The 12988-nt window shown below is 58.9% G+C and overlaps 2 protein-coding genes across 11 annotated transcripts in view; one reads left to right on the top strand and one right to left on the bottom strand.

The window, feature by feature from the left end:
- MTMR1 (myotubularin related protein 1) overlaps positions 1-6401 on the top strand; it is a 64096-nt gene extending 57695 nt beyond the window's left edge. For all 8 annotated transcript variants that reach the window (XM_043570490.1, XM_043570488.1, XM_043570483.1 and 5 more), the window contains one exon: positions 4952-6401. In XM_043570490.1, coding sequence (XP_043426425.1) covers positions 4952-5113 — 162 coding nt within the window. In that variant the 3' untranslated portion in view covers positions 5114-6401. The remainder of the gene's footprint in view (positions 1-4951) is intronic.
- Positions 6402-7523: 1122 nt separating this feature from the next.
- The window catches only part of CD99L2 (CD99 molecule like 2), a 96887-nt gene continuing 91422 nt past the window's right edge, over positions 7524-12988 (bottom strand). The window contains exons 8-10 of one of the 3 annotated variants that reach the window (XM_043570492.1): positions 12627-12644; positions 11391-11456; positions 7524-10135 (exon numbers count right to left, since the gene is read on the bottom strand). In XM_043570492.1, coding sequence (XP_043426427.1) covers positions 10071-10135; positions 11391-11456; positions 12627-12644 — 149 coding nt within the window. In that variant the 3' untranslated portion in view covers positions 7524-10070. The remainder of the gene's footprint in view (positions 10136-11390; positions 11457-12626; positions 12645-12988) is intronic. The other 2 variants (XM_043570493.1, XM_043570494.1) reach the window with 2 other exon arrangements.

Genomic DNA, 12988 nt, shown 5'->3' on the forward strand with positions numbered 1-12988 from the left:
AGCAGAACGATGCACGGCAGGACCAGGCAGCCGAGCTGTGTTTGCCCTTGGCGTCCAGTGGCTAAGCCTGGGCTGTGGTTCAGGCACCACCAGTTAGGGTTCCCAAGGTGCTCCCCCAAGCCTGTGCCCTGTTGGTCCTGCCCTGCCCTCTCCCGTCCATGCAGGTGGCATGTCGGTGGCTGGGTGCCGTCGATGGTAGTTGGTGGGTAGAGCAATGGAGGCAGCTGTGTGGGGGACAGAGGACCTTCTGTGGGGTCAGAGGACCTTCTACTGAGGGTCTTTGTAGGTTGAGTATTCTTTGGGTTTCCTGGCAGCCTGCCAGGAGCGGGTTTCTGGGGCCTCGTTTAACACCATCGCTTCTGTCCTCCTCAGTAGTTTGTTCTTGCTCAGTGCCTTCGCCATCTACTCAGGAGTGTTTTTGGCTCTCTGTTCGCTCGGGCTGCCATTAACCAAGTACTACACACGGGGGCGCTTACGCAGTGGAGACGCATCCTCTCCCAGTCCTAGAGACGGGAAGCCTGGAGGTCAGGGCGCTGACTAGATGGCTTGCTTCTGAGTGTGCTGTGAGGGAAGAGTCTGTTCCGGGCTTCACTTCATGGCTTGTGGCTGGCTGTCTCCCCCCTGCCTTCACATTGTCTTCCTTTTATGTATGCGTCTGTGTCCACGTTTCCCCTTTTTATAAGGATACCAGTTGTATTGGGGCAGGGCCTCATCTGATGACCGCATCGTAAGCTGATTACCTGTGCAAAGACCTGTCTCCACATACGGTCACGCTCTGTGGGACTGGGGGTACAACGTCCACATAGGAATTTGGCGTGCCCAGTTAACCCATAACCGCCCCCAAGTCCCACTAACCATGGAGAATACCCGACTCTTCGTTTCACTTTCTAGTCGCCGGGCGCCTGAACCTTGGAGGGACCATCACTTTGGTAACATTCCCTCCCCGATGGAAAACTCCCTCACTGTAGGTTTAGCTCCAGGAAGTGGCTGAGTGTGCACAGTGCTTCTCCCCTCCTGACCTGTTCTGCTCCCAGCAGCACCGCCCCAGCTGCTCCCCACTTGCCTCTTTCCCTGTTTCTGGCTGCTTTCCAGTCCATCAAACTTCACCTATGAAAGCTCTTTCCTCCTCTAGACCCTCTGAGTTGGCTCTGGACCATTTTCCAGAACACCGTGGTCAGGGCCTGCCCAGCCCGGTACTTGTCTTTCTCTCGGAGCAGGCCCTGCACCCAGGCCTCAAGTTCCCCTCTTCCCCCTGGTCTGAGGGACTCCATGTCCCTGTAGGTGGCCTGTTAACCCCCCTCCCCAACTCTGGAAATGCTCTGCTTCAGCCTGGCACTGTGCCAAGAGCTGGTCCTCTGAAAACCTTCTTTAGGAAACCTTCCCTGATTGAAACTTCCCTCCGTTTACTGTAAGAAGACCTAACTGTTGTCCTTGTGTACCAGGCAAATTTCTACCCGGGAGTAAGGGGCCATTAGCCACTTCCTGTGTTATGGCACTGAGTATTTCCTCTGCTCTTTTCTCCATAAAACAAACATTATACATACAGTCAAGTTCTTTGGTCAGTGGTTAGTGTTTTAAATACAGGTTTTCAATTTTATTTGTGGCCGGTGAGCCATCAGTAACTAATTTCAAATGTTTTATGCTTTTGCCTATGCTGATAGTGTCCATCCTGTTAGCTCTGTGGCATCTATAAAGAGTGCCGTGGAGCTAGCTGACCATTGCCCATGGCCTCCAGAAAGCCTCCTCATAAGCATGGTCCCCGAATCCTTCTCTCTTCCCTCTTCTGAGTGACCCATACCTCCTGCGACTCCCCATTCCCTAGTCACGTGGCCAAAGTTGGCCACATGATGGCCCACTGGGCACGGGACTGGCTTCCCGTGGCCACCCGATGGCTCCAGCTCTCCGTGCCTTCTACCTCCCTGGCCCCCACTGTCCCATCATCTAAGCTCCAGATTACGTCCATCGGACTATGGTGACAGCTTATTTCTATTTGTTTCTCAGACTTTGTGTTCTGCAAGGGTAGGCCTCTGCCATAATTGCTTGTTATTAGATTGAATCCTCCCCCAAATGAGAGCCACATGTGAGAGAGAAAATGGGAGCGGACCCAGAAGCATCTGGGAGCCAGAGGTGGCCAGCCCCGTCAGCAGCTTCTGTGGTGGCTCACAGCTGAGACAGTCTGAGTGCAGGTGCACTGCCCTCCTTTCATGGGGGCCAGCTTCCAGAACTACACTTCTTTCCGACCTTTGCTGCTTTATTTTGGAATGCCAGACCAGGGGGCCCCTTAAGCACTTCTTTCCAGTTGCTCGAGTCCATTTTCCTTAAGAACCCAGGCCAGCATCTGCCTTCCTGCAGCTCCCTCCTAACTGGCATGTGCTTCTGTCCTCCTCAGGCCCTTTGCCGAGTCCTTTCCTGGGTGGTTCTATTTCGTGTGTCATAGCAACAAGGAGGAGGGGCTGTAGTGTAGAGTGGAGGGAAGTCCCTTCTGTGAAATCACTCAGGGAGGGTTACCAGATCGTATTCTTGGTGACACAAAGGACAGGTGGTCAGGGGGCTACCTTGAACCTTAACACAGAAAGCCCGCACAGCCACTGCTGCTGGAATGAAGGGTGTCCCGTGGGCCCCCGCTCTTGCTGTGGCGGCACTAGCTCCCACATGGTCTCTCAAACCCTGCGAGCCGCAGGCCGCCTTCCTTCCCGACCACGCTCAGGTCCTTACACGTGTGAGCAGTCAGCTTCATCGTGGCCATCACAACAGTGACGGGAACTGGAGCCCTCGCTGCTCTAAGTCCAGACCCTCTGGTGGGCCTCTGGGCTCCGGGGGATGCTGATGACCTCCTGCCGGGCAGAGGGAAGGGCCAGAGGAGCCATGGCTTGTCACGTTCTCGCCACCTGGCACGCGTAGTTACAGAAGGGAAGGGTGCCCACCGGCCAGGGCCAAAGTCCCTCCTAGCAGTGGCTCGATGCCTCTTGTGGGTGGGGTCCCGAGCTTTGCCAAGACCTCGTGTGAGCAGGAGCACGAGTGTGAAATGGGTCCCTCCAAAGCTGGCCTGCGGCTCTCCGTGCTCCCCTTGCACCATGCAGTATGGAAGGGAGAACGGAAGGTGTCCTGAATGCGGCTGGCACGGAGGCATGTTGGGGAGCAGGCAGGGCCCAGGGGGCCATCAGAGGCCAGAAAGGTGGACAGGCCAGGCTGCCACAGGGTTCGTGGGACAAGCTCGTCGTGGTACTAGGCACATGGAACTTAGGGGGCGGGGAGGGCTGTGGCAAAGGGATCGGTGAGAAGGCTGCTGTCAGTGTGATGGGTGGGGATGGGGAGCAGGCTGGGGAGGAGGGGCAGGGGACTAGCCTATTTGGCCCTTTTTCTCTGAGGAGGAGGGGGCTAGATTGGCTGCCCTGAGAGTAGCTCCCTGGGCATCCGTCAAGATGGCTGGGTGGGGAGGAGGGCCAGGCGTCTGTCTCGTTTCCTTTGGGGCCCTCTTGGCTTGTGGCTGACGCGTGCTAGCACCCACTGAGTGAGGTCCCCAGCTGGGCATTTTCTCAGTGAGCATGCGTCAGATTTATTGTAAAGGACATATGAGGAAAGGCAGCATGGAGATGTCAGACAATCGTCTCGGGCCCTGGGCGCATGTGGAATCGTGCAGTCCCCTGCATGGGCTGCCCCTCTCTGAGGTCACGGTAGTAACAGTAGTTTGACTGCAGAACGTTCCCTTGTGTGATTCCCTGGGAACCAAGTGATCCTGCAAGAGGCTCCAAGGCTAAGAGGGGTGCTGTTGCCCACATCACGGTGGCCTCTGGGATCAGCCGCCAATAAGGTAACTTTCCCTTGCTTTTGGGGGCCATCGCCATCAGATGCACATTGTCATCCGTTCCCTTCTTCCTGTGGCCTGCTCAAGAGTTTGTTTCTTGCTGGTTCCCAGGCACCCAGCTCTCCTCCTCCTCTGCCTCTCCCCCTCCCTCCTGTCCGTGTGTCTCATCTGTGTCTGCCTTCTGGTTCCTTCCAGTGAGGCTGATCGCCATCAGCAACCCTGACGGGAGAGCTCACAGTCTCCAGGGAGCTGGCTGAGGCTTTGGGGAAAGTGCCACAGGCAGAAGGGACAGCACATGCATGGCGTCTTTTAAAACTTGGAAGATTCTGGAATGTAGGAGGGGACAGGAGGCGGGACCTGGGGAGAGATGAAGAGAGGCAGGCTGGGACCACACTGCACGGTTTTGAGGCCAAGGTCAGGGCCGCAGAAGGAAGCCACTGGACGCCGTTAGGTGGGCATCACATAGCCTGGGTGAGGCTTAGGGCCCAGGCGTGTGGTTGCAGTGTGCACACTGGATCGGGGACAAGGGGAGGTGAGTGGGCAGAGACAAGGAGAGAAGCCCCCCCACGTGGTGCCTTCTCTTCCTGGGTCTGCCTCACCCCCCGCCTGGGAGCCCCAGGAGGGAAAGGTCAGGTCTTGGGTCTCTGGGCTTGCTAGGGGAGGGAGGGAGTACATGCTGTGACCCCAGTAGTCAGACCTGGTGTCCCATATGTCTCAGTGCGGTGGGGCTGGAGGTGCTGTGCACAGAGCCTGTCCTCCCTGTGCAGGGAGGCCGCTGGGCCCCCAGAGGCTCCACTCTTCCAGCACCATCCTGTCCACGGGCTGCTGCCTAAACCTATTGCAACCGATGAAAACAAACACAACTTCAGGTTGTAGAAGGTGGTGATTTAATACTATTCAGTCAGCAGGGCAATTTATAATAATGCAAAACTGCAGAGGGCAGGGGGGCTGGGCACTGGTCACCTTTCTGCAGTGTCCTTAGTTGACTGCTTCTCCCTGAACCAGCCGAGCAGTGCGTCAGCTGCCACCCCTGGCTAGGGGGGAGGGTGGGGGGGACACTTGGCAGATGGTGTGGCAGGCTGATCGCACAAGGCGCCTGGTGCCTGGGGACAGGCCCGCTCACTGTGGTGGTTTCTGCCTCCCCAGATGCCCATTCACCAGAATCTCAAGGAGCTGCTGGCCGTCAAGGCAGAGCTGCAGAAGCGGGTGGAGGACCTGCAGCGGGAGGTAGCCACGCGCGCCTCATCCTCGTCCGAGCGGGGCTCGTCACCGTCGCACTCGGTCACCCCCGTCCACACCTCCGTCTGACGGGGTGTGGAGGGCAGCACTTCCGGCGACTCCAGTGGGCGAGGATGTCCTGCCTGGTGGCCCAGGCGAGGGACCGCAGCTTGTGCTCTGCTCTTCTAGGCTTGGGCCCGACGTCCTCCCATTCTGGAAGGCACTTTCAGCCACTGACCGTTTGTGTGGCTAGGACCGCTCCCACCGTCAAGTGCTTTTTGTTCTGTGACCCGTGCCCCTCCTGCCGGCGGTTTGTGGCGGCGCCTATTGCACCTACCCCGTGAACCGCCCGCCAGTCCAGCCGCTGGGGACGGGGAGGGAGCATGGGGTGCGGGGCTTCAGGTCTCTCTCCAGTTCCTTGGAAGGTAAATCCTTCATTTTCAAATGCACCCCGTTCACTTCCAGACCGCGTGCCAGCCACGTGGCTTCCTTCAGCTCTTTGCTCCAACCTGAAAAACGTTTCGAAATGAACTACTGGGTGGGGGCGGGCCCACCGCTGCCACCACGTCTCCTGTCCCCTTCATGCAAGGGGCCTCCTGCACCAGTTACTGCTGTGTACATAGAAGGCATTTTTAAGAAAGAGAAACCGGTCTTTATTTTCCTATGCCCTTTTTTTACGTTTAGACGAGGAGGCGTCCGCTTCCACGGGCTGGGCAAGCCCTTGCACACAAAGCTCATGCCAACTTGATGTGGTACATCTGGCACGTGATTCGAACGGGGCCCTGGAGATGGCACAATGTCCTGTCCTCCCCCCAGACACCCGTGCTCGCCTCCCGGGCCGTGGCACCGGCCCTTCCTTTGCCGCCAGCTGTGTGTGCCCATGCGAGCCTGCCCCATCCCGCAGCTGCCTGTCGGAAAGGTTTCTCGTTTTACAGAGACCCTGCGGCTCCGTTTGTTCTCGCCACTGCATGGCCATCGTCCCCAGCTGCCCCCGCTCTGCCAGGTGCGTTCCCCAGCTCCGCTTACTCGTGCGGCTGCATGGTGACCCTCGGCTTCCCTGGAGCTCCCCTGAGCCAGCAGTGGGGTGGCCCGGGGTGGGGTGGGGGTTCTGGAGCGGGCGGTGCCACCCTCCCCTGGAGGTGACTCCGAGACCCACCTGTGCGATTAAGAAGCAGAACAGACTGTTCTCCTGGAGTGTACCTAGCACAGAACTCTAAAACAACTTGAATACTGTTACCTAAGCAGTTCTCTTTGTCTTTTATTTAAGTGTACTAGAATGTAAAACCTTTATCGTTCCGATTTTTAAAAACTGGTACAGTATCGTATTTGCCTCATCTGATGCACTGTATTTCGATCTGTAATTAAAATAATATGTTTGTTCTGCGGTCTGGTTTTTTAAATTCCGATTTTTCCCTTGAAAACAACAAAACCTTCAATACCTGTTATTTTATGTGTCAAGCACAGTCAATAGACATAAAGTGCCTTTACGGGATTTAATTCATTTACTAAATCATAAATGCAGTCTCTCACGGCTTGAGTGTTTTGGCCCAACTAGGTAAGTACTCCGATTTTAACATCTGAAACGCTCCTCACACATAAGCCTGAGAAAATGTTGACCCCATGGGTCCGGGGACCCCAGAGTCAGGTGCCACTCCGAGGGGGCCGGGTGCTCTTTCCAGGCCCTGAGTCTTAGAGCTGGAAATGGGAGACTCCCAAGAAGCACCGGGTCCGTACCCCAAGTCTACAGCAGGCACAGGTGCCTTTTGGGGACCTTTCGCTGCCCCCCCCCCTGCGGGTCTCCCTTCTCGTAAGGGCCTAGGGTCCATGTCCCCCCTGCAGCAGTCACCGCAGCTGTGGTCCCCAGCGGTGACACTTGAGCCACAAGGCTGGGAGGGCCGCCTGCTGTGCCGGCCCCCCCGCCGGCCATGGAGACCTCCTTCAACGAAGCCTCACCTGGCGGGTGTGCGTGCAAGGACTCACCGCCATTTACTATGTGGCCGGTGCGGCACACACGGGCGAGGACCCGGCGCCCGCCGCATCGCGCTCAGCTCTAGTGTCTGGCTGTGCTGTTTGTGAGCCAAGCCATGGGGTTAGGACAAGGGCACCGTCGCTCCCAAACAGCCATCCTGCAGTACGGCTAGAATGAGCAAGGCGACGGCACACACCTCCGCCCCGGACCCCGGCCGGCTGTGAGGACGGCAAGCGTGGAGACGGCCTCTGCCCGTCTCCAGGCGGCCCCGGACACCGCCACCCCCGACAGTGGACCTGGCACAGGGCAAGTCCCTGTGCGGCTCCAGGCCCCAGCTCCTGGTACCAGAGGAGCTACCCAGGAGCCCGGACACCAAGCCATTCACCAACGGGTTACATGGGAGGACTCGAACCTTCTGGAGAAATGCCTCAGGCTGTGGAGGAAGGGAATAAGGTCACCTCCTCATCACGAACTCCCTCAAGAAAGAAGCCTCACTGGACAAAGGAAGTGCCTTCATGACACGATGAGCTGTTAGGTTCCATTTTGTTTAATGCAAACACAAGACAGTTGACAATTCACGTTGAAACACAAGCACACAAAAAGTACAGAGGATTCTGACCCAGTCTCCATTTCTTCTTCCTCGGACAAAGCGCACAGGCACTCCCAGCTCGGCGGGCCCCACGGCACCCCGCCAGCCAGCGGCCACGTGCCCTTCCTCCCGCGCTCAGCGCTCGGTCATCCACACTGCGCCCCCACCGCCCGGTTAAGCTGAAACGGGTCACGTGTTCTCCACTGGCCCTTCTAGTTCCCGCGGGCTTCCACATCATCTGGGGCGGGCCTGGGGCCGTCAATGCAACGTTCAATTAGAGTTCTAAGAGGCGACGCTTCTGCGGGCATCGGTGCCCAGCACCCCGAGGGGCGGAAGCTCTGCAGTCAGATGACCCAGTGACTTTCCAGGCCTGGCCCGTCACCAGGAGGGCCGGGCGCTGGGGTACGGCCGTTCTCACAAGGGAGCGCAAAACAGGTCTCTTAACTGAAGTCGCTGCTGTGAGCGAAGGGACTTGCACGCAGCACTGACTGTACATCAGAGCAGTGGGAGTGCAGGGTCTCCGCCGCCACAGAAGCCTCCCTGTAAAGTCATAGCTGACAACGGGGGGCAGGGGCACAGCACACGCAGCCTCCTTCCGGGCCACCGTGACTGACTTCTCGGACTTCCCCGTGGCAGGGAGAGAATTTACCACGCACGGCCACTGCCTTTTCTTCCTTCGAAATGCCTCGGGGACCTCGTGGGGCAGCCATCCGGACTGGGGGAGCCGCCCAGCGCTGCCCTGATCCCTGCCCAAGTCCTACCACCTAGGACACTGGGTGGCGGCAGGCCAGGGATCCAGAAACCCTCTACAGCTGCCCAGCACCAGCCAGGGGTGGGGCCGTCGGCCCTCACCGTCTGTGGCAGGGATGAGCCCGGCCAAGTCGACGACCCCAAGGCTCTACACAGAGGGGTCTCCTCAGTGCCACACGCCCGCCTCGCACACACACGGTCGCGCTGAGGGAAGGGGCCTTTCAGGGCCACGGACACGCACAGACATGGGTCTGCGGGGCAGCCTGGGGATGCGCGCTGCAGCAGAGGACCATCCCATGTGTGTTTTTATGACAGCTGCGAACCCCGGCACACAAGGCGTGTGTTCTACAACCTGCAGGGCCTGCCCCGATTCGACCGTTTTGTTACAAGTTGGACTCGCCTCCTCCCAGCTCAGCCGACGCCAGGGCGCTAACACACAGCCCGTACGATGCTTGGGGCTGTCGGCGGCGAAAGGGGGTGCGTGCAGTCGTATCTATAGGACCCCGCCTTCCTGCCAACCTATGCTTCTGGAAGTGCTTTTGGACACGACACGCTGATTATCAGTAGATGGTGGCTCCACAGTTTAGCTTGGCCTCAGCAGAGCTCCCGGGGACAGGACCACATGGGGGCCAAATGGAACGTTCCAGGAAGCTAGCCCAGACCAGACAGCTCTGGGCCGGGTGACAGGCCAGGCCCTGGGTTCTGGTATTTAGCGCAGTGAGCATAACACCCCAAAGGCTCTTCAGAACAGGCCAGGCAGGGGAAGTGGACACACAGACTCAGCCAGGTTTCAGTAAACCAAGGACACGTCCCTTTCCCCATCCCCCTGCCACGTCAAATAGTTTCAAGCAAACAACATGCATGCTTCCAGCTTCGCTGCTCATCCTTGATGTCTGTAGCTTTTGCGGCTTAAACAAGAATACAGAGTGGAAGGGGAGCACTCATTTCAATGCGTCAACGATTCCTAAAAACTAATCACATCAGCTGGGAGACCGCACCAAGAATTAGACCCGAGAGTCACAGCTTCCTACTTGTCCAGAAGGTTCCTAAACTCTCAGGGTAGGACTATCCAAACATACATGTTTGCCCTTCAAGAAATGAAAGGCCACCACTTGGAGCAGCTGTCTGGGAGCCCAGCAGTGTAAACGCTGGGACCGGAAAGAAGGGCCGAAAGTCACCCTCTCCCCCACTGCCCCCGGACCCCCTGACCCCCACTAGGTGGTGTGTGTGTGTGTGTGTGTGTGTGTGTGGTTACCTGATGCTCCCCGGTTTGCTCCAAGCAAACCAGGTTCTTGCTGGATCCCTACGCATAGCACTTGGAGGCCACGGCCAGGGCCACGCTGAGTCAACGCAGCGTGTGGGGGATCACACGACCCTGGGTTCAGAGTCTCATCCCCTGAGCAAAAAGGTCCTCCCGCCCTCCCTCATCTTGGTCTCCCCAGCCCCCAGCTCCTTCAGGCCCGGGGACAGGCTGGCCCTGGGGGGTGGCGGCCCAGCGACTCCGAGGCTGGTGCTGGCTCTCTGCCAGAGCCGGCTCTCGGATTCCACACCGAGCGTCTTCAGGGCCCCTGTGGCGGGGCCAGAATGGAAGCCAAACTCACACACACCCACAGCTCTTCTGGAAAACTTAAGACGAGAAGCCAATGACAGCGAAGCAGTATGGCAGCTGGGGGTCCAAAGGAAACAAGGAGCCAGTCGCAAGCGGTGGCACCATGTCCGCCCGCTGCGGAGCGGGGCCCTCAGATCCGGGGCGCGTCGGGGGGCGGCGGCTCCGCAGACTGCGTTTGCAGCGTCAGGTATTTCACTAGGGAGAGAAGGCAGCGGTCAGGAGGGCATCGTTTCCACCCCGCACGGAAGGTACACATGCACGATCAAGCCCCTGCCGGGGCGGAAACCTGCTTCCTGGCCTGTTGTGTCCAGAGGCTGGTGCAGCTCAGCCGCTCCTAGCCAGCCTCCCCTCTCGCACGCCCTCCATCCCCAGAGAGGAGGAGGAAGCTAGGCAAACCCTGTAGACAGCTCAGCCTCTGTTTCCTCATCTGGAAAATGGGAATGCTCCCGACTGGGCTTGCTGGCCAGTGGTAGAGGTGCGTGAAGGACTCGCTGTTTTAAGAATTACTACAGCGAGGGGGGCACCGCGGGGGCTCCGTCGGTTGAGTGTCCGACTCTTGCTCGCGGCTCGGGTCATGATCTCATGGTTTCGTGAGATCAAACCCTGTGTCGGGCTCTGCACGGACAGCACGGAACCTGCTCGGGATTCGGTCTCCCTCTCTCTGTCCCTCCCCAGCTGTCTAAATAACCATAAAAACAAATACAAATTACTACAGCGAATGCCACCGTAGAGTGTGTTTTCCTCTGTTTTATTCCGGAACCGCAGAGTCCAGTCAGTGTAGGACTTCCGGGTACCTGGCCTAAGCAGCAGCGTGCGCCACTTTTCCCCGTCACCCAGCACCAGGCCTGTCCCCACTGCCGCCTCCAGCTCCAGTGACAACGCACCCCCCGGCTCCCCGCCTGCTCCTCGTCTTCACTGGCACATTGTATCTGCGACACGTATCTGCCTTGAGAAGCTGGCTGCTCCTCATGAAGCCTCCAATCGCCAGGGGCTCCTGCACCCAGAAAGTGCTTCGGTGCAGGAGGGGCAGGCAGGGAGGGCCGAGGGCTGGGATAAGAAGCTGTGTTTTAGCCAAGTTCCCTCGGGCCTGTGGCAGTTTTCAAGATGAAAAGTTACGGGTCTAATTTGAAGGATGCCCCGCAGCTCCGTTGGCATTTGTGTGGGAGGCATCGGTTGTCGCCGGCAGGGAGCACGGTCCCAACAGTGTGCAGAAGTCCCTGACGTGCCAGCAGACAGCCCTGGCTGTGGTCCCTGTGCCCCTGGTGGCGTGAGGCTGCAGACTGCCTCATCAAGGGCAGAGCACAGCAACCCCTGGGACCCCGTAGCCCCCTGCTCTGGCTGGAAATTCTAGAAACGGACTCCTCTGTGCTTCCCTAGCAAAGTTGTGCTTAGTGCCTGGCCCACCGACTAGCGGCCCTTCAGCAAGAGACCATGAGCCCTAAGTTCTCACCTTGGGGTTCCTCACTCACAACGGCTTCCAGGTTCTCTCCCTTCACGTAGTCTGCATTCAGACCCTCTGCAAAGGGCAAAGGGCAGAGTTGGTGACTGACATAGAACCAAAGGGCCCCCGACCAAGCCCAGGGGCTCTCGTCATTGTCCTCAGAGATGACACAGAGCAGTGGCCTCTGACCGCCGTCCCCGTAGGGCAGGCGCTACCCCGTGTGGGACCAGGGACAGGACAGAAGGCACCAGATGGCAGGGTCAGCACTACCCACGGGTCCACATGCCAGCCCAGGGGCCAGGAGGGTGGGGAAGGAGCCAAGCGCCACATGAGTGACTGACAGATGCAGGGTGGAGGAGCAGATGGCTGAACGGGGCTTCCGCCTCCGGCCTTCCCAGCAACACCCGCAGCTCGGGGCCAACAGGCTCCTCCAGCCCAAAGCGGTACGTGCTGTCCCCACCCTAGTGCAGAGGAACCCGGGCCCACCCACCGCCGCTCTGGTCAGTCCTGTGGCCTTTCTCCCCAGTGATTTCCATGAGGGGCTTGGGGACTCTCCAAGCATCTGCCACATGCCATCACTCGGGTCCCTGAGAGGCACCGTGTGGGTGCAAGAGCCCGAACTCGGGACTCAGAGCGAACCCCGGCCTGCTGCTACTTAGGCAGAGTCAGGAGTCCCTGTTGTGGCCCAGGAGAAGCCGGGGACCAGAAGCCCATAGCAGAGCCCAGGGCCCGTGGGAAAATTGGGCCATGGTTCTCAGCCACCACACGACTCAGCAGGTGCCAGTCTCCGTCCCGCTGCCACCCCAGGCTACACCCAGGCTCCCTGCCTGCCTGCCCCAGTGCTTGCCGAGCTTAAGGTAGACAGCACACGGGCCCGGGAGGAATGTGGGCACTGCTCGGTGGTGGGTGTGGCTGGGCCACCATCTGGGACAAGGCAGGTGAGGGACCCAGGGAAGCTGTCTTCTGCCCGTGGGAAGCCCTGTCGGTGTGCTCCTCAGCGATGACCACCAGTGGGCATCTGGGTTCCCGACGGGGCCCCTACCCTCCAGTCCATACGTCCCTGCAGCCAGACCCACTTGGTCTGGGGACCTGGCCGGCACCCTCCCAACAAACACCAGGGCAAGCTAAAGATGGTTATGGTCACAGCCAAGTCGGTGAGTGCCAGGGAAGGGCTGGGTAGACAGCAAGAACAGCGGGGTGGGGAGGGTGGACGATGAGGAAAATGAAGTCAAAGCATGTCATTACCTTGACCTTCTGCTGCATCTGAAGGCAAGACACAAAGCTTAGAACTCTGGAGTACCTCGCCCCCAGCAACAGACCACAGGGGCCTCCTGTGAAACGCACTGACCCTGTCACTGTAACTTTGTCACTGAGGGCAGAGACAGAAAGCAGAAAGTCCCCCAAGTTTGGGCCCCTCTGGTGGCAGCTGAGGCTGGAGGTCCCTGAGAACCACGACGGGGACAGGCTCTCCTAGTAGCCACACGCCATCTCCCTGGGGCTTCCCGGTGACGGGGTGCAGGACGGTTTCTGCTCTGCCTTTCCCGACCTGCGTGCAGCTGTGGCCGTGGCCACCGTGAGTAGAGGCTTGGCGGATGGGGTGGGAATGG

This window comes from Prionailurus bengalensis, chromosome X (assembly GCF_016509475.1).
Source record: "Prionailurus bengalensis isolate Pbe53 chromosome X, Fcat_Pben_1.1_paternal_pri, whole genome shotgun sequence".
NCBI classification, from domain to species: Eukaryota; Metazoa; Chordata; class Mammalia; order Carnivora; family Felidae; genus Prionailurus; species Prionailurus bengalensis.